The sequence below is a fragment of the Kwoniella dendrophila genome, chromosome 10, assembly GCF_036810415.1.
Source record: "Kwoniella dendrophila CBS 6074 chromosome 10, complete sequence".
Lineage (NCBI taxonomy): Eukaryota > Fungi > Basidiomycota > Tremellomycetes > Tremellales > Cryptococcaceae > Kwoniella > Kwoniella dendrophila.
The window spans coordinates 667,686-686,301 of NC_089485.1; the positions used below are offsets into that span (position 1 = coordinate 667,686).

General features: G+C 40.8%; 7 protein-coding genes across 7 annotated transcripts; 2 read left to right on the forward strand and 5 right to left on the reverse strand.

The window, feature by feature from the left end:
* Positions 1 to 5,788: 5,788 nt before the first annotated feature.
* On the reverse strand, positions 5,789 to 9,004 carry L201_007206 (uncharacterized protein; the record flags this gene model as incomplete). The annotated part of the gene is made up of 10 exons (XM_066222917.1): positions 5,789 to 5,815; positions 5,880 to 5,975; positions 6,057 to 6,303; positions 6,400 to 6,521; positions 6,594 to 6,951; positions 7,007 to 7,337; positions 7,411 to 8,262; positions 8,330 to 8,452; positions 8,518 to 8,694; positions 8,755 to 9,004. The coding sequence occupies 10 exons, from the start codon at positions 9,002 to 9,004 to the stop codon at positions 5,789 to 5,791; spliced, it is 2,583 nt and encodes an 860-aa protein (XP_066079014.1).
* A 409-nt stretch (positions 9,005 to 9,413) lies between these two features.
* On the forward strand, positions 9,414 to 10,790 carry L201_007207 (uncharacterized protein; the record flags this gene model as incomplete). Its single annotated transcript, XM_066222918.1, has 8 exons — positions 9,414 to 9,534; positions 9,592 to 9,637; positions 9,699 to 9,822; positions 9,893 to 10,012; positions 10,153 to 10,202; positions 10,265 to 10,373; positions 10,445 to 10,516; positions 10,614 to 10,790. 8 exons carry the CDS (start codon positions 9,414 to 9,416, stop codon positions 10,788 to 10,790), a joined length of 819 nt encoding a protein of 272 aa, XP_066079015.1.
* Positions 10,791 to 10,979: 189 nt separating this feature from the next.
* On the reverse strand, positions 10,980 to 12,298 carry L201_007208 (uncharacterized protein; the record flags this gene model as incomplete). Its single annotated transcript, XM_066222919.1, has 2 exons — positions 10,980 to 11,304; positions 11,400 to 12,298. The coding sequence occupies 2 exons, from the start codon at positions 12,296 to 12,298 to the stop codon at positions 10,980 to 10,982; spliced, it is 1,224 nt and encodes a 407-aa protein (XP_066079016.1).
* Positions 12,299 to 12,726: 428 nt separating this feature from the next.
* On the forward strand, positions 12,727 to 14,147 carry L201_007209 (uncharacterized protein; the record flags this gene model as incomplete). Its single annotated transcript, XM_066222920.1, has 3 exons — positions 12,727 to 13,483; positions 13,559 to 13,884; positions 14,025 to 14,147. 3 exons carry the CDS (start codon positions 12,727 to 12,729, stop codon positions 14,145 to 14,147), a joined length of 1,206 nt encoding a protein of 401 aa, XP_066079017.1.
* A 592-nt stretch (positions 14,148 to 14,739) lies between these two features.
* Positions 14,740 to 15,132, reverse strand: L201_007210 (uncharacterized protein; the record flags this gene model as incomplete). The annotated part of the gene is made up of 1 exon (XM_066222921.1): positions 14,740 to 15,132. The coding sequence occupies one exon, from the start codon at positions 15,130 to 15,132 to the stop codon at positions 14,740 to 14,742; it is 393 nt and encodes a 130-aa protein (XP_066079018.1).
* A 565-nt stretch (positions 15,133 to 15,697) lies between these two features.
* L201_007211 (uncharacterized protein) lies at positions 15,698 to 16,318 on the reverse strand (the record flags this gene model as incomplete). Its single annotated transcript, XM_066222922.1, has 1 exon — positions 15,698 to 16,318. One exon carries the CDS (start codon positions 16,316 to 16,318, stop codon positions 15,698 to 15,700), a length of 621 nt encoding a protein of 206 aa, XP_066079019.1.
* A 672-nt stretch (positions 16,319 to 16,990) lies between these two features.
* Positions 16,991 to 18,469, reverse strand: L201_007212 (uncharacterized protein; the record flags this gene model as incomplete). The annotated part of the gene is made up of 2 exons (XM_066222923.1): positions 16,991 to 17,131; positions 17,246 to 18,469. 2 exons carry the CDS (start codon positions 18,467 to 18,469, stop codon positions 16,991 to 16,993), a joined length of 1,365 nt encoding a protein of 454 aa, XP_066079020.1.
* Between the last annotated feature and the right edge of the window lie 147 nt (positions 18,470 to 18,616).

Below are 18,616 nucleotides of genomic sequence, written 5' to 3' on the forward strand. Positions count from 1 at the left end.
AGGAGGATTAAAAGCCATTCGGTTCAGAATATACAAAATTCCCTATCTAAAATCCTCAGCGCAGATCAATGGCTATTGGCGGACTCTGCAAGTTGCACAGCAAAATTGGAATTAATAATTTCTTTCGACGAATCCTTCACTGTGCTCTTTGAGAAAAGTATATTGGCGATTTTGGTGTCAAAAACAAAAACTACAGCACCCGGGATTCCCAAGTGGTCCCCCACCTTGGTACTAACCGAGCGATAGGCAACTTAACTGCGCCGAGTTAGATGCATGTCACTATGAAGCTCTATTAGGACGGTCTACAAAGGAAATCTATAAATAGAACCAGCCGGTCCGTGCGTACAATTGTCTATGAACTCGCTCCTAAGAACGTCTTCCCCCTTGCCTTAGCAAGGGCTACAGAAACACTGACTAGCATCCATGAATAAGATACCCCTGGCATCCTCCATCCCTTCCACTCTCTGAGCTTAGTCTCCATCCCCTCCTCTTGATAGCCGCCGGTGGAAATGACAAGCGGCACAAAGGGTGCTCTTTCACCAATTGGTAGAGCGGTCACCTTCTTCTGGGCTTGAGATTTGAGCACCTTCTTCATCCTTCTATTGATTTCCTCTACATACTTCCCGTCTTCCTCTGCACGTCTTATCTCCTCCTTCTCCGTCACCGTTCTACCACCTGCTTTAATAACATCCATGTGGGTTGGTGCACTAAGCGATATTACCTTGAGATCATACTCCTCCTCTACTAACGGACGCTCTAAATCATCTATAACTATCCTGATGTCATTCCTCCGGTTGCGTACTCTGGTAATGAAGGGTTCTATATGTACTGCCGAAGAGGGGATTGAGCGTAGACCAGCCGATAAATGGTGCTTTACTGATTCATGTCTTGAAAGTCGATAATCGTTCCTACCACCACACCACTCGTCATGCCCAACTGAGTTATCTAGGTGACATTTCCTACATCTTCCTGTGTATCCTGCAATTAAGGAGCGGTAGCACAGGTTGGCTTGTACAGCGGGATCGGGTATCGTGAACCTGGTGGCTGACGGGATAGCTGATAACCACTTTCTGCCTAAGAGAGAAGATGATTCGGCGATGATGACTCTATCGGAAAGGGATGACTCTGACATTATTTGTTTAAAAAGGATTGTTGAAGCGTCAGAGCACATGGCACTTTGGGATAGGACTTCTACCTTATCATCTAAGCCTGTTACTAGAGGTAAGAGTGTCTTGACAGCCAGCGAGGAGGCTGCTTTGTAGGCCAACGGAGCGTTGGTTTGGTGGGAATAAAGGCCAAGTCCACCCATCTTGACCGGTAAAGATTTGATGGCTCTATCTCTGAAAGCAGCTGAGGCTGGAGCTCTAACACCACGTATCCTATCCAGCCCCCCCCACAGTACCTCGTCTAGCCTCAGCCATAAGTCTTCTAGATCATCCGAATACAAAGATCGCATTAGATGTCGCAGCTTTTGTTGAGTGGATTGGCGAAGGATAAGGAGGGCATGTTGTCGAGGGAGTGTGAGTAGTCGGTCGATATCTTGCTCTACTTCATCTATCTTCTTCTCTAGGAAACTCCTTCTAGCTGTCTGAGATCCAACACAGGTACCAAGCAACTCTAAACCCCCTTCTTTAACTTCTTCAAGGCTGTATTGCTTGCATTTGTTGACGTTAAGTGTGAGTGGCGAATCCTCCCGACTAAAGAAGCCTACTGCCGTTTCTAACCCCTTATCATCCATCCCCAAGATAAAGATGTCGTCTAAGTACGCTAGTACTAGGTAGTTGTCGCCTAGAAGCTGTTGGAGTTCTTCGATCTTGTCCCGGAGAGCTACTGAGAAGAGGAACGGGCCCATCGGGTCACCTTGTCGTTGACCTTCCGCTGATAAGAGAGTGTATGTCTTGTTGTCAATATCAGAGTGGATGTACAAGGGTGTTGGGTTGTTGTATGACCATGTAGCTACTCGTTGGAAGTACGGAGCGTACTTATTGACAGCTGTATGAACTCTCCTCCGTTGAGAGGTGTTGAATGCGTTGGAAGCGTCCAGTGATACCACAAATTTGTAGGGGAATGCCGGATGATCATCCAAGGAGAACTGCACCGCTCTTGCTATAGGCTCTACACCACCTCTGGTTCCAACTCCAAATTGATGAGGTGACAACGAGCTGGGGTCGAAGTTGGTGGCAAAGATAGCTTTCATTGCTAAGCGATAGAACATTTCTCCAACAGCTATGGGTCGAACTCCTCCATCAGGTTTAGCCAATGGAGTCAGCCTTGCCGCACAGAGTAGTTCTTGACCGGTGGCAACCCCGTTTGCTATCTGAGCAGTGAGCGTGGATAGGAAGAGTTCAAACTGGGGATCCAGTACGGCAAGGTTGATGAGCTTGATTGACCAGCCTGAGGGTCCAGGAGATGTGCTGGGTGAGAAGGATTTTAGAGCTTTGGTGATATCGTCGCTCAGAGGTATAGCTGGTGAGACTGATTGACCTCTATGAGGCAGGTTGAAGGGGTTTGAAGGGCCAATTGGGTGCTTCTTTCTTAGATTTTCTACCACCTTCTCGTCTACCGGTGCTACCTCCGCCTCACTATTGAGAGTCCTCTCCGCTCTGCCAATGAGCCCTGCTTCTACTAGTTCCTTGGACCTAATTCTGCTACTCTTTGTACCTCCTTCCTTTGGTCTAACCTCTGGCCAGGCTACATCGGGGTATGCGACGAGGCGTTCTACTACATTCTTATAACCGTTGCGCATCTCCGGTACTAGACCAACCTTAACAAGAGCTAGAATATCCATTAGTGCTTTTGTTGTCGGCGTTTCATTGTATTTTGCTGCAAGTTGGGAGGCTTTGTCGACAAAGGGGCGGACTAGTGAGGGATGGAGATGCTTTATTGAACCAGGAAGGGGTACTAGATCCTTAAGATTGCGGTGCTGTGTGGTTGGTGGCAACACAGTTGGGGCTGGTCTAGGCTGCTGCATTGGCTCCGGGGCTGGCTGTAGTGCTGGTTGGTGTAACCTTCTCTGAGCAGTGCTAGGTGATGGTTCAGGTGAGGGAGCTCTGGTTGTCTGAAGGGCTGGAGGTGTTGGTAGAGCGGTTGGTGTTGCCGAGGGAGTATAAGGGCTGTTCATAGAGGTGGTCGATCTTAAAGGGCTTGGTCTGACAGGAGTCAAAGTTGCTGGCTGGCTTGGGCGAACAGATCCTGTTGATGCCGACTTTCTGATTGGTATAGTCTTCTTTGCGCTTAGCTGGTCCATTGTCCTTTGCCCCGACCTTATAGCTCTCTTCTCCTCTTGTATTCTAGGACAATCTTTGTCATGTGCTGATTTCCCAGCTGGGGTGGGCTTGGTGACTGTGTTGCATTTTGGGCAGATGGAAACCGAACCTGGTGGGAAGTCAGTGAGGAGGAAGTGTTGTACCTTGTGACTGCGACGAAGATGCTGTAGGATATCCTTGCCATTGAAGGTGGAGCAGGCTGGGCAGGTTGTCGGGAGAGGTATTATTGGAGGTCCTCTAAGAGCAGGATTAGTAGGAGGAGGCTGATTCTGTTGCTCTTGGAGGCGTGGTGAGGTTCTCCTTGTCACCCTTGTAGGTCCTTTGCCATTGTCGTTGGGCCTTTGCTGTGATTCCTGGCTGTTTCCTCCAAATACTGCCCCAGGCTTAGGTCTAGTGCTTCTGTTATTTGAAGAGGATGTAGTTGCAAGGTAGCCAGGCGAAGTGTAAGGTGGAGGTTGTTCACTCATGTTGTATCTCGTGCGGCACCCGCCGAGCTGTAGAATTAGCCTTAGATCCTGCGGCTTGGCCGTAGTATTACTATGAGAAAGCCGTAGATTCTACGGCTGGCCGTAGAAGAGCGGTGGTTGCCGACGAGATAGGTGGAGGTGAGGGTGGAGGTTGTCCGCTTAGTTGATTGATGATCTACGTTGAATGATGGTAAACAATCAATATTTTGTCGGACTTGACGCACAGGCCTCTACTAAAATCTCAGTGATGGCGAAGAGGAAGGTTCTGATAATGATAAGGGCGACGGAATTTTTACGAGGGATAGAAGAGCTATAGTAGAGACTGTGTACCAAGTTTGGTGGAGATTGGTGGAGATTTGAGGTCAAGGAAGCTGAAAGCGCGTTGAAAGTTGCTGAAATTTGCTGAGAAAAGATGGATTTTCTTGCTGATGACGCCGAAGGCGTTGTTGGTGACGACGGGGGCCACCCCCAACAATTCTGACCAGATATTCGTGATCAGCGACCTTGAATTAGTCTAGCTGGTGATTTACTGCGCCGAGCAGACGAGAGGCGGTGTTTTATACCTTCTATGGCCGTAGATAAGAATTTACAGTATTTGGGTAGTATATATACTGTTAAAATGCTGGGTGACTAACCCAAAGGAGGTATATAGTATGTATGTGTGCGTGTATAATTGCATGTTCCTGAAGATCTGTGTGCGAATATCAATTTCCCCGATAAAACAGAAACATATGGCAAATATTGTTGATCTCGGAAATAATGCATGCATTTTTAATAGCATGACATGAAATTATGAATAGCCATTTTATACCAGAATGTATGACTTTAATTTCATACAGCCTCGATGCGAATAATTCAACAATTCCTTATACAGTAGGTTTATCGCAAATATGGAGTGAGATTAAATAGATATCAAGGTAACGGTTGCGGAGATCCGTAAACATCATTCCCACTAGACAGTAAACTATTTAGCTTCTTCACAATGATAAACCATTCTCATCGATCATAGCAGTATATCCAACATCACCATGCTTGACAGAATTCCCACATTTCATACCCATATCATCCAATCTATAATGTTTCATAAGTCCCCCAAGACTATTAGTGATATTGTTACTTGCACTTGGAGTCAATGAGACTCTTCTTGCGTTTTTATGTTGATCATCTACTTGAATAGCTTTACCAGCTTCGTTATCGTTAAGAACGGTTTGGTCAAAAACACTTGAACAATGTCTGGTATCATCTTGATCGCCTTGATCATCTTCGCTGTCACTAAATTCGAAATCAACTGAATTACCTAACTTATTTGAACTTCCATTCTTATGTGAGCAATCACAACTGTCGGTACCGAATGATAGATCACCTAGTCTAAACAAATCTCCATTTAGTGTGTGAGGTGTACCGCAATGTGTACCAGTGGTGGAAAAGTAGAAAGGTAATCCTTGTGTGGGAACAATCGATCTATCGTTCATAGCTACTGAAGGTAAGATTGATTCATTCTGCTTATCGGTGCGAGTACCTTCCATGTTGTTGTATATAAGATTGGTAAAGTCGTATATTCTATATAAAATAAAGATTGGCGGATTTTGGTGGCAAAAGAGCTGTAGAGAAGGGATTATCAGATAAACGGCTTTGCGTGGTATATATACTATACTAAGTAATTGTTGAACCGCCTTTGTGATCAGTCAGCTACACTATCGCATGCACAGCTTCGTGTCCACCCTTTGTTAAGAAATGATGCTGTAACAAAGGATTGGGTACAAAGGTTGGCTGCTAAACAAGTTTGGAAGTTTTGGTAAGCAGATCAGTATGTGACCTTTGGTAGCCACTATTTGTGTAATTGTGGTTTGAAGCGAGTTGACGATATTAAATAAAATGCATATCGTGAAGTCGTCTGTTTTCGTCTGTCTGTTCTATTATTCCGTTGTCACTGAGCTTCCGCAAGGGTCGGTCTCTCCGCCATAGGATTATCTGATAGTGCGTTTCAATACATGATCATTTGAAGATGTATCCCGTGTTGTCGGGACGAACGGTTTTACCTATACTCTGGAAGGCTTACTCAATCATGGAAGCGTCGAGACCCTGTAGAACATACATGGTAAGCTGAATGAGATTTTTCTGTATGGCGCGCTATAGCTTAACTCACCAAACCATTCAAGAACATATTTACGTTTCTTAATTTCAATTCTGCTCTTTGAGGTGAAATGGTAGGATGTCTAGCGGATTGTACAGTATGTAAAATCTAAATGACATCGTCGGATCAGTACATTGTGTGAAGCGTTCGAACGAAAGATTTGATTTGTAGAACAGTCAATCAACCTACTTTTTCTCTTAATGCACCAACTAGATTAGTTTGATCTTCTTCAGCTGCATTTACAGCTAAAACAGCTACGAAACCCCAAACTTCCGCCTCACGTCTTTCCATTTCCAAACCATCTTTTTCTGAAATTGAATCACCACCTAATAAATAAGCTCCTGGACCAAATGCTGCTTTTTGTGCAACTGAAGAAGGGAATAGTTCAGGTAAATGTGGTAATAGTACGTGCAAGAAGTATGTAAATGTTTTTGACCTAATTGTCATTGTACAAAAGAATATTAGCATTTCTACATTTATGATTATTCATGTTCCTCTTCATGGATATTGAGGGCATCTAGAAGAAACTCACCATTGTTCAAGTTCTGCTGGATCGACAGATTGATTTTGTTGAGGATTCATTGGATCAGGTACAGGTGATCTAATGATACTTTGAGCTTTCGATAAAAGAGCTGTATAGAGTGCGACACCAGGCTAAATAGTATTCACCAACATCATCAGCTTATTTCACTACGCTTGCAGCGATGAGAGATTTAGCTGACTTACTCTTGTAGAAGCGACTTTCCAAACTTCCGATCTTTGAGCTGAAATAGCTAACATTCCAGCAACTAAACCTAAACCACATCTATTGATGATCATATCAACACCAGGAATAATGAATTGTAGGAAATTATCAGTTTCATTTTCTCTTTTAGCTCTATCCAATCTGTCTGCTTTTGTCAATAATGATGAATCTGCTACAGGTGGTGGAGGTGCTCTTGAGACAACATCAAGTTGAGTATAGGTCGCTATTAAAAGTGAAAGTAAGGTGATACTTTGTGTATGAGGTAAATGTCTTAATAACCTTGGGAATAGCTTTTGACCTTTTACTGGATTAACAAGTGAAATGAATGGATGAGGGTTACTATATAACATTCAAAAGTTAGCTAGTAACCAGCAAACGAAGTGGATCAGCTTACCTGATATCAAGTGGTTCCATGACCATCAATCTTCTCCAGATGATATCTACCTTAGCTTGACACTTAGCATGCCAAATTTCAATTTCTTCCATTGCTGTTGGAGGTGGAGCATCTCTTCTCATTTGTTCCAGTTCAAGTATAGCATCGTAAAGTTCTTCTAAAGCAAACATGACTTGCTTTTTAGTCAATGCTGCACGATGTACACCAGTTTGATGATTGAGTTGAGATGCAGGTCGATTTTCAGGTTTATTACTTGTTGGAATAGCAAGTACAGGTCTAGGTGCGGCTGCATTACCTCTTGTGACTCTACCTAACGCTCCTTGTAAAGCGGCTGAAACAATATTATGTATAAGCATGTCATCTATATGCTCGTAGTCAGGGTAACACATTCGACGACTACTTACCTGTGTTAGTGACTTTTTGGTGTTGAGCTCTATTTTCAACTAGTTTTTTAACTTGAGTTGATAATTTAGTCATTGTATTTTGACCCATTTTACCAAATCTATTTCCAACTGGACCACCTACACCTAAACCTAAACCTGCACCAACTTGAACGACAGTTTGTTGATCATTCTCATTTTGACCTGATTCAGCTATTATTCTACTTCTTTTTAATGCTGAAAAAACTTGTGCATAAAAATCTGATGTATATGGATCTGCAGTAGCTAATTGTGATAATTGAATTCTTGTTATGAAATCTTTATCTGATGATCCCATTAAATTATTATATTTTGACATTGATTCAATTTTACTTGTTATTCTTTTATGTAATTGTTCCATTCTGGCTAATTCTTCTGGTGATGGTCTAGGTACTTGTTGACCTTGTTGAGTGGGTTGTGGTTGTTGATTCTGTCCTTCTAATTGTCCAGGTAAAACTCCTGGCGTACTTTGATTACCACCTGACAAAGCTCCTTTACCTAATTCAGGGAACATACTATCCAATGATGCTTGTTGTGATGCGTATCCTGACCCAGCTAATCCTGGAACTTGTGTAGGTGTAGCTTCTCTTGGTGGTACAGGTTGTTGAGGTGTACCTTGACGAGGTGGTTCCATTTGTTCCATCATTTGTCTTTCGATCTCTTCAAGCGAAAGGACTTGTTGTTGTGAGGGGGGCGCGGCGGATGTGAAAGGCATAGCCATTTGAGCCATCTCAGCTTCTATTTCTTCTAGGGATTTGATGTGACCGGGAGCAGGAGGAGCTTGGTTTGAGGATTGGGAAGGGTAAGGAGCGGATGGAGGAGGTGTTGGCTTCGTCACTGAATAATGATGATAACAGTATTAGCAATTTGCAACTAGATATTCCCCAAGAATATCTAAACGTACTGGAACTTGGTGCAGTTCCCCAAGCAGGACTGGAGACAGCAGGTTTATTCCATAGATGATCTGTTGAGCCAGATTGAGCAGTTGATGGTTTGGGTCTAGAAGGGGCTTTCGTAGATGTTGTTTCTGTCAATAATGGTGTTGTCAGCTAAACCAAAGCAAAGGGAGAGATAGCTAAAGAACAAATTCACTTTTTGTCGAAGGTCTGGAAGAATAGAAATCGTCTTCTGAGAATGCGAATGGATCTGCCACAGGTTTAGGCTTATATCTTGATTGAGTAGAAGCTATTTTACCTGTTCCTGTAGATTGACCATATTTTTGCGTTGGTGCATTGTTGATAGGTTGGGATGAGAATTGAAAGTTGTTACCTTTGATTGCAACAAGACACTATGATTAGCTCCGATACTTTCAGCAGTAGAGATACTCACTTATTTCACCTAAATCAGCACCAAAAGTCTCATCATTCATATCATCATTACCTTCCATTAATCCACCACCACCCATACCACCTTCACCCCAAGTATAAACGGCTAGATCTTCTTCTTCACCTGCTCCACCATTTCCGCCTAAAGCGAAGGCATCATCAACATGATTAGATTGAAATCCTTGAAACTGTTGTGCACCACCTTGTGCACCACGCTCAGGAAGAGCAGTATCGAAGCCGAAGAAACCTGACATGTTTTTCAGGCTCGTTAGAGGGTTCCAGTAGTTAAATAACGCTTTTGTTGAACGATGACTTGCTTCGCCAATTCCGCCAATTTCTATCTAATCGTTGTGGTATAAGGTATCTCTACTTCAGTCGAAGATTCCCAATTTCTAGATAGATTAAGGATTATCGAAATCGATGTTGTTGAAGACAGACAAGTTGGCAGCCTTTCAGCTGAACGTCATGCAGTTCAATTGTAATGGTAATTTGCCACTTACCTATATCACCGGAAAAAACGCCGATCATCGCTCGGGGATTCAAGTGGAGGTCGTCCTCCTTCTCTTCCCACTATTTACACTATTTACATTAGAGATAACAGATTATCTATACATATTGTTCCTTCTTTCTCTCATGCATAGCAGATAACACCTGTCTATCACAATGTTGATCAAGAGCTCTTATCGAGATGTGCCAACAAAGGCTAATGGTAAAGAAGGGACAATCAGAATATACTTGATCGGACCTCATTTACCTGATTACCCTCAAGCTAAATTCCCAGGATGTAAGCGTCTTGATCCGGTCCTACTCTAGAAGAAAAGCTGACATTGTTTATGAACAGGTGTCGTCTTCTCTGAGATCTATCAAGTGACAGGTCCAGTCGAAAGGTCAGCTGCTGTTTTGAAATTGTTACCTCGCAGTATTATAAAAGCTGACCAGCTTCCGTAGATTCGCAGGAAATATAGCGAGTGAAGGTTATATAGTGGCTCTTCCTTCTTCCTTCCATGAATTTGAAGGCCCCGAAGCTATACCTTATGATACTGAAGGAACAGATAGAGGAAACAAATACAAAGTAAGTCAATTATCAGCTATAGATAAGGTCATCTCGCCATATAGGTAGCTGAGCAGAATTCCTTCTCCAGATCGAGAAAACGGTTGAAGGATACGACGAAGATGCTACATTATCAGTTGATCTTTTGACCTCTTTGCCGAATTGTACAGGAAAGATAGCATCTACAGGAATGTGTTTAGGTGGTCATTTGGTGAGTAATATCAGCTACGAGATCGGGCTTGGTCCATATGCGTTTAGCGAGCTGATGTAGGACGAACAGGCATTGCGAGTGAGCTATAGATTGCTGTTTGATTTCATACCGCACTGAGCTCTCAACATCTGATATCATAGTGCGCTTTCGATCCAAGAGTTCTAGCAACTTTCTGTTACTTCGCAACCGAGTACGTTGCTCTCTTTCTTTCGCCTCATTGATATCCAGTACACTGACAATGAAATGTCACAGCGTTCATTCAGCAACATTAGGTAAAGGTAAATCTGATGATACACTTATCAAAATCAAGAATGGAGATCTGTCAGGAAAAGGAGAAGTGACTATGGTTTTCGGTAAACAAGTCAGTCAACTATGATTTGAATCCACGGACTTACCACAGACTTAAGCTGATCATTGACTCGTGGTAAACAGGATACTCATGTTGACAGAAATGGAAGATCATTGATACGTGATACACTGGATGAAGCTGGTGTACCATTCTCCGTAAGTCGTTAAAAGAGATTCATAGTTGTAGCCCTTATCACCGTTTCGTCATAACCGACAACGTTGTTACCTGTTGTTAACGGCGATCATCTATCAGTTCCTCGAAGTTCAGGCTCAACATGCTTTCATCCGTGACGAGTCTTCCAAAGGTAGATGGGATGCAGCTTTGACACGAAGCTTGTTCGGTACAATGATGGAGTTGTTCACTAGAACAGTGGCTAGAGATTTGGGTCCTAAAGTTGGGGGTGGTGCCAAACTCGAGCATGTTTGTTGAGTATTGTGGTGCGATTGACTACTAGCGGATAACATGATGTTACAACCTATGCATAATTTTATGATGTATGTGAAATGACGTCTATAAATTACAATCGAAATCAAGCAACAAAGACTGATCATGTATAAATTGACAAATATCGAGTATAACCGATTAACCGTTCTAATTGAATTTACTTCTCGTTTTGACTTATTCTCCCTTAGTTCCATCTACTTCGCCATTATTCCCACTAGTATTATCGTCTTTGAGATTTTTCATCATTTCTTCTCTTTTCTCTTGTGTTTCTTTGACTTTCTTTTCCCAATGACCTCTTAATTTTTTCAGTATATCCAATGCACCACCTCTTTGAATTTCTTGACTAAATCTTTCCAATGATCTTTGTTGTGATCCATCATAAAATGATCCACTATACAATTTCAATAAATTATATGAAGGTGTTAAGAAAGTTGATAATGTATTTGGTATTGATAAAATTGGATGAAATATCGTTGTAAATGGTAAATGGAATAGGGAACTGTATGCATGGTATTTAGCGACATGAATTTATTAGCTTAACGCAAGTTCCTTCTATTTACGGAAAAGTTTATGATAGGAAACAACTCCACTCACCCATGTTCTTCCCAATCTAACCAAACCCAACCTTCATTACCTTGTTGATCATTTCTTTTTTTACCTTTTATAGAATTTGAGCCATTTATAACACTTCTAGATAGATTACCAAAATCAAATTCACCATCATCATATTCTAATTCTTCCATATATCTACCAATCACACCATCTGGTGTACCTTTTATATATAAAAATGAATATGGTGTTATTTTTTTTCTTAATGATTCAAATGGTTTTTTATACCACGGTATATCATCATTATCAATATTATCAGCTTGATTCGATTGTATACTTGTTGTAGATATGTGTTGATCCGAATTATTTTTTAGACGATGTAAATTTGAATTTGGTCTTAATCTTTTTAATTGTTCTTCACGGGTTAAAATTGGTGGCCTCTTCCTTAAACAAAACATCCTACATAAAGGTCTAAATTCATCTGTTTGTGTACAAAACGTGAAACATTTTTCAGGTATTCTAGGTAATTCTCTTTGGTTCATTTGTGCTTGTTGCTGCTGCTGCTGCTGTTGATATTGATGATCATCATCGTAAGATGAGGAAGATGAAGAAGAACCAGATTGAAAATAGGATAAAGAAGGGTCATATTTCGATGCTAAAATAGATGCTGTATCAATTGGTATTGAAGGTAATAATGGATTCTCGCTCGATTTCTTGTTTGGATTGTTATATAATGAAGAAAATAATCTTGACGAAGAGAATTGTTCGTTGAGCTCATTTCCATCGTCATCTAGTATAGGTGGATTTGTCGATGGTCCTGTACGACTAGGTTCTGAATGATCGGATGATGAACTGGAAGAAGATGATGTTGATGATGATGATGGATCCGAACTTGATGATTGTGCTGGAGAAGGATCTTGAGAGTGACGGGAAGGGGAAGACATGGTGACAACTTGAGGCTGATATGCTATTGGGAAGGCTTATTATTCAAACTGATTGAAACGATAAAAGTTGATACAATATTGAAGAAACCTCATTCACTCGATTGATGCTGGAAATATACGAGTAATGATTTCATAAGCTTGCCACCAGAATATGTTTACGTAATACACTGGCAAGGTCCTGAGCCTATTTACGACCCCGAGCCTAATTCGATCGCGACCCAAAGGACCTGCAGATTACGTAAATGCAATAATTTCTGAATTCTTGGGTTCAACATGTTCAACATTAAACTACGGTGCTTCACTTCTCATGTTAGAGTGAGAATTATTGAATATAGATTAGATTCAACAGTACTAGAGGTACGCCAATCGACATATAGACAATACTAATCCAGCTGGTAACAGACTCCTATCACTCGAACATCATCAAAATGACTGAACATACCGATCCACCGACGGATATACCTATGGAAATAACGAATGACACTATAAATTCATATCCTGATGCAAGAGAATATGATGGACCTGAATTAGGAGTATCGGAAGCTAGAGAACATGATATAGCTGGACCATCAAATACATTTATACCTGAAAATAGACCATTATCACCACCTTTACCAAATTTGAATACAAAATCATTTCCTTTCGTTGATGCTGATTCAGATGATTCAGATGATGAAGATGATTATCCAATAGCAACTTTACCTATTTATTTATCTACTGCTTTAATGACTCAAGGTGGTGGAGCAACAGGAGCAGGAGCAGGAGCAGGAGGAAGCTCAAATCTAGATCTATATCAGTATCCATTACAACATAAATCATTAAATGTTCCAACATGGGCAAGAGATAGAGGTAAAGAAATTTCATCAAGAATTAAAGAAAATTGTAAAAGAATTGAAATTGAAATTCCTGTTGACGCAGGTTCAAATTATTGGAGAGAAGAAAAAGCAAAAGATTTAGGTTTTGTTCCTGATACTATAAATATTAATGGAGATGAAGATATTATAGGTGGTTATGGATTTAATGGTGGTAATGCTACTACATCATCATCATCAAAGAAAGATAAAGGTAAAAAAGAAAAATCATCATCATCATCAAAAGGTAAAGAAAAATGGGGTGATAAAATGAGATTAAGATCTGAACCTGTACCGAACGCTACTGGATATTATTCCGGTATAATAAGAGACGGTACGTTACGTCAACTATCTGAGTAAAGTCATTATCATGATAATTTGCTGACTCATCGTTTTATAATCCGTTCAGGAGCTTTGCATCTTCATCCAATATCTAAATTACATCAATTCAGAACATCCATGGGATATTTAGATGATGCGGATGATAAAGCTAAAGAACGTTCATCAAGAAGAGCAAATGGTATGCAAAATGGTGGAGATTCAGATGATGATTCAAAGAAAAAAGCACCACCACCAGCAATTAGACAACAGCAACAACAACAACAGAGAAAATTACTAGATGAAGACGATAATGATGGTTCAGGTTCAATCAAAGATTTTAGAAATAAAATGTGGTGGATGTCAAAAAAGGAAAATGAAGATCAATGGGTTCAATATAAGTGGAAATCTGGTGAAGTGAGTTAGATTTTATCTTTAAAAGGAACAATAGCCCCTCCTACTTGCTACTCGCATGAAGTGCACATGAAATGCACACCAAGAAAGTGTATATTGGAAATAGTATGCTGATTGATATGTCCCTTTTCACTTCATTATAGGACGATGATGTGATACAAACGCTAGATAAACTCGTAGTTACAGAAGATAGACGTGAAAGATTGACTTGTAAGACAAGACCGCTAGATTTCCTTGATAGGCAGGATAAAATGCAACTTGTATAGATCTGGGTTGAGGCACCATTCTAGCAGACGTGGTACCTATCATAACGATTTAACGAATGCATACTGAACATATGAATTATTAATTCTGTTTCGATATGTACAAACATATGTCTTGTTTTCATCAAGAATCTATACTTGAATTTTATGTGCCGCAAAGCAAATGACCGATCAGATATCAATGAAAGGCAAGAATGTGGACAAGTGATTGACAGATTTAATCCGTGTTATGCTTATCTCCATTTCTTTTCTTGTTCTTGTTTCCTCGTATCATTATTGCTGTTTCAGTATTTGAGATCAAATCATTTACCTCTTCTGCTTTCTGCATATATCCTGCACGATCTCTTTTCGCTTGTATGGTCATACCATCCAGCATCTTCAATAAATCATTGACCTTCTTATTTGATTCTTGAGTTGACTCTTGATCATTGGCAGAACAGTCAAGTAGACCTTGTACGGTGTCAGTGAGCGTACTTTCAAAAAATTCACAATTGGCGTTATAGGAGGCTAACGCTTGCTTGTATTCAGCTTCAAAATACCTTCTTCGACTTTCTATATTCTTTCTGCAGATGAAATCATCCAGATCTTCATCATCTCAAACTGAAATTGAAACTTGATATTGACCCACTGTGTTATTTTCATCTTTTTGATCACTATCATTACTGTAATCCCATTTTCTCGAATGAGCTTGATTGCGATCATCTACATCACTAGCACCTTGTGCATGAGTGGAATCATTGTAACTTGAATTTATTCTCTCTCTTGGTTGAATAATGTGATTGGACAGATCATGAGTGGTTGGAAATCGTCTAGCTTCAGAGGCATCAAAAGTCATTTTTTGGAAATAATCATCAGTATTGGCAGGGTCCGAGCTGGAGCTGGAAGGCATCATACTTTTACTGAAGCCATGATGGTAATCTGAATTAGTTGGATATTGCCTGTTAGATTTACTGGAACCTTGAATGTTCCTCTTTGATGAGCCCGACATGATGTAACGATATTGAAGAGAGATTGTATCAGTAACAAGGAAGACTTGACTTTCTTGGATGTTTCAAAGCTAATACAGAGTATGTAGGGTTTTTGAATATGGAAGAAGGAACCAAGCTGTTGTGAGCCATATTGCAATATATATACGTATACCTGATTGGCGTAAAGCAAGTACTTCATATGAAGTCATGGCATTTCCCTTGATTGTACACGAAGCGACTTCAACTCAACTAAGGGAGGGCATGACAAAGGTCCTGGGGTCCATGAAAGGACAATTGAAGCTCAAAGGTTAGAGACGAAGGCGACAGGCGGCGATCATGTTTATTTGAGAAAATGCTTGTGCTTGACTGGAACGTGTTGTTCAAACTGTTAGTATTGTATATTTTCGTCATGAGATCCATGTGACCTGATATTTCTCACCTACTTGACAAATGCATGCGTACATATATATATCGACTACTGGAACGAGACAGAGATGAACCGTATTCGGAGTTCATGGCAAATAAAATCTGTCATTGATGTGCTGGGTAAATACTCGCTGTCAGCTACAAAATAAATAGAGTGAACTAAACCCTTCTTTTGGCATCACGTTCTGCTAGATATTTCTTTATCAATTGTGATTCGTCGAGAAGTTTAGCTTCAACATTTTCAGCTGCAGCACCTAATGTGTTGCCTCTCCGAGGATCTAATTTCTTGATATTTTCGATTCTTTCTGACAGTTGTTCAAATTCATTGATGAAACTATCAAGTTTCCCAGAAAAGATTTTGGAATCCTCTTCGTTTATGGTATTTTCATCAAGGTAGATGTTATATGAGGATCTTTCAAGTTCATCAAGAAATTGACTATTTGCTTCCATAAATTCTTCGTAGCTAGATACTGCCTTTTCACTATCTTGATTAATCTTTTTGATTTTCATATTTATTTTGATTTGACCAAATCTACCGAAATCATCTTCAGAATCACTAGGACAAGGTTCAGTTGTGATCCAACGATTATCAAAGGCACTTGTAATTTGCTCATTTGCTTCTGCAGTGTCAATAGTGCTAGGACCCTCTGAGGCTTCTTGAGACATGTTTAATATGTTGTTGGTGGTGGAATTGTCATTATTAGTAGAATCGTGCGTATCATTTGACTGGCTTGATCCAGCATTGCTGAGTAAATTTGAAATGTTGTCAAGGAATGCCATTGTGTATTCTAATAATCGGAAGTAAGTTATTAAAAACGCTTTGGCAAGTGATTTTGTGACTGGATGAATAAGTGAATATGTTTCAAGAAGAAAAGGAAAAGAAAATGCAGTAAAACAAGATCAACTGCTACAGTATAGTTTCTATACTAAACTTCATGCTCATGTGTGAATCTGTACGATCAGTCTGTCGCACAGTATTGATCATGGAGCTGCATTGACAAAATGGATTACCAATTCGAAGTCATTCGGAAGTAACGGAGAAAGCGAATGAAAGGAGTTCTGGTCATCCAAAGGAGATTCAGCGTTAGGGCCAGAAATAGAGGTGACATAACCACGTAGCGGTACAACGTACCTTCCGATACAGTATCAACTTTGCCTTCGTATGGGTTAGGCGAATCAAGGGTTATACATGGACGAGAAGGTTAGTAGGTTTGGAGAGCAAAGGAAATTATTCTGTAAAAAGGTAGTACTGTATGGTTTGGTGAAGTATATTCACCAAAGTGCCACCCCCTTCCAACTGCATGGTCTATAAGAACACGTTACATGTTTCAATAGGATACAGCTCAAGGATGAGGTAACCTAATCCAAGCTTTACTTGTTAAGTTTGCCTTTACCCGGACTCAACGGGCACAAAATACGATGGTGTTGAAAGAGTTACCAGTGTGGAGTCGCCTAAGGCAGTAAAGCGGCATCTGAGTTATCCGTCAATTCCCAACCTAGTTGAGCTAAACCTCTTCCTATCCTTTCACAGAAGGCATCACGACGAGGTGTTCTTTCTGGAAAGTAATATTTGAGGATTGCGCGTAGATTATCCTAGTTTAGTGGAGAATATATGTGATCAGTTTAGCTGGATCAGGTTGATTTACATCAAAATGAGTTTCACGGGAGGAGAGAAGTGATTATTTTATTGAAATATGATTTACTTACTTTAACGTTATCGACGAAACCTTGTGCATCAGATTCCATTTCACTATTCAACCCACTCAATCCATCTTGATAAGTCCTTTCAACTTTATCTCTTTTATTTGATATCAAAGAACCATTTGGATGATTATTATTAGCTAGAATGATTTGTGGTTTTGCGTTTTTAGGAAAATTTGGTGGACGAGATTGTTCAATTAATCTTTCAGCTAAGATATGTGCTTTTTGTTCTTTTTGCAATTGATTGAACTGTCCTTCGAAACTTTGATCTCTATTCGGTATGGGAAAATTCATCGTCGATGATGATTGTCGTTGTTTGGATCGAGCATTTGAACTTGTTGAAGGTCCAGGTCCAGCTTGTCCTTCTACGTACCGTCCACCATAGTAATTATCACTATCATCATTATCGTCATCTTCATCTGACATATCAATATCCCCATCTTCTCTATTGTTGTTCTCGTTGTAGTTGATTGACCTTCGATTCCGTTTACCTGAAACGGGTATCTCACCATTCCTCTCCGCACGATCTTTACGTTTTTCCAACTCCCTAGCATGTCGTTCAGCTTGAGTGATGATAAACTCAGCCTCTTGTCTCAGGATATTATTATCATTTCGTAAGAATGATTCTTTCGGTATGGGGAATGATCCTTCTCCCATGCCTGTTCTCGGTGGTGGTGGTGGTAAAGGTGAATCATCCTCCACAACATGTTGAGATCCTGCTCTACTTGATGCAGTCGATTCTCGTATCAGTAAAGCCTTTTGTGTTCTTGTTGGTACACCTGCTCCTGCAGTAGTCACTCGTGGTGTCTTGCTCTTGCCATTGTTCGGTGTGGAAGTCGAAGAGGCTTTTTGTGTGGAATTGGTTCGAATCAAAGGTGGTATAGTAGCTGGCACAGGTGACGTTTTTCGTTTTTTCTTTAGATGAGTATCAGGTTTCGCGGACTGAGTGGGTTTGGAAGTACTAGCGCTAGCTGTAGGCGTTGCTGCTGTAACGGGAGTGGGTCCTAAAGATTCCGAAATTGCTGGAGCAGCGGCAGAACTTATAGCTGAGAGTTCCGAGACATCGGATTCAAGACCAGAATCGGAGGAAGCGGGTGCAATTGAAGGTGAAGATACAACGGGGGCAACCACGGACGGACGTGTCAAGAACGACAAGGAGTATTGAGGATGAGGTCGAGGTGGACGATCACCAGCCGTTCGTGAACGGGTAACACGAGGTTCAGAAGGCATTTTGCATAAGAATCAGGTAGGGGTCGAGGGGCAGGAGGTTGAGCGGGATAACGATATGACGAGATTACAAAAACATGGATGAACCGATTGGTTATGAATTGTAAGGTAAATGTGTGAAATAGAGATACATTCGTCAGCATGCTTTAT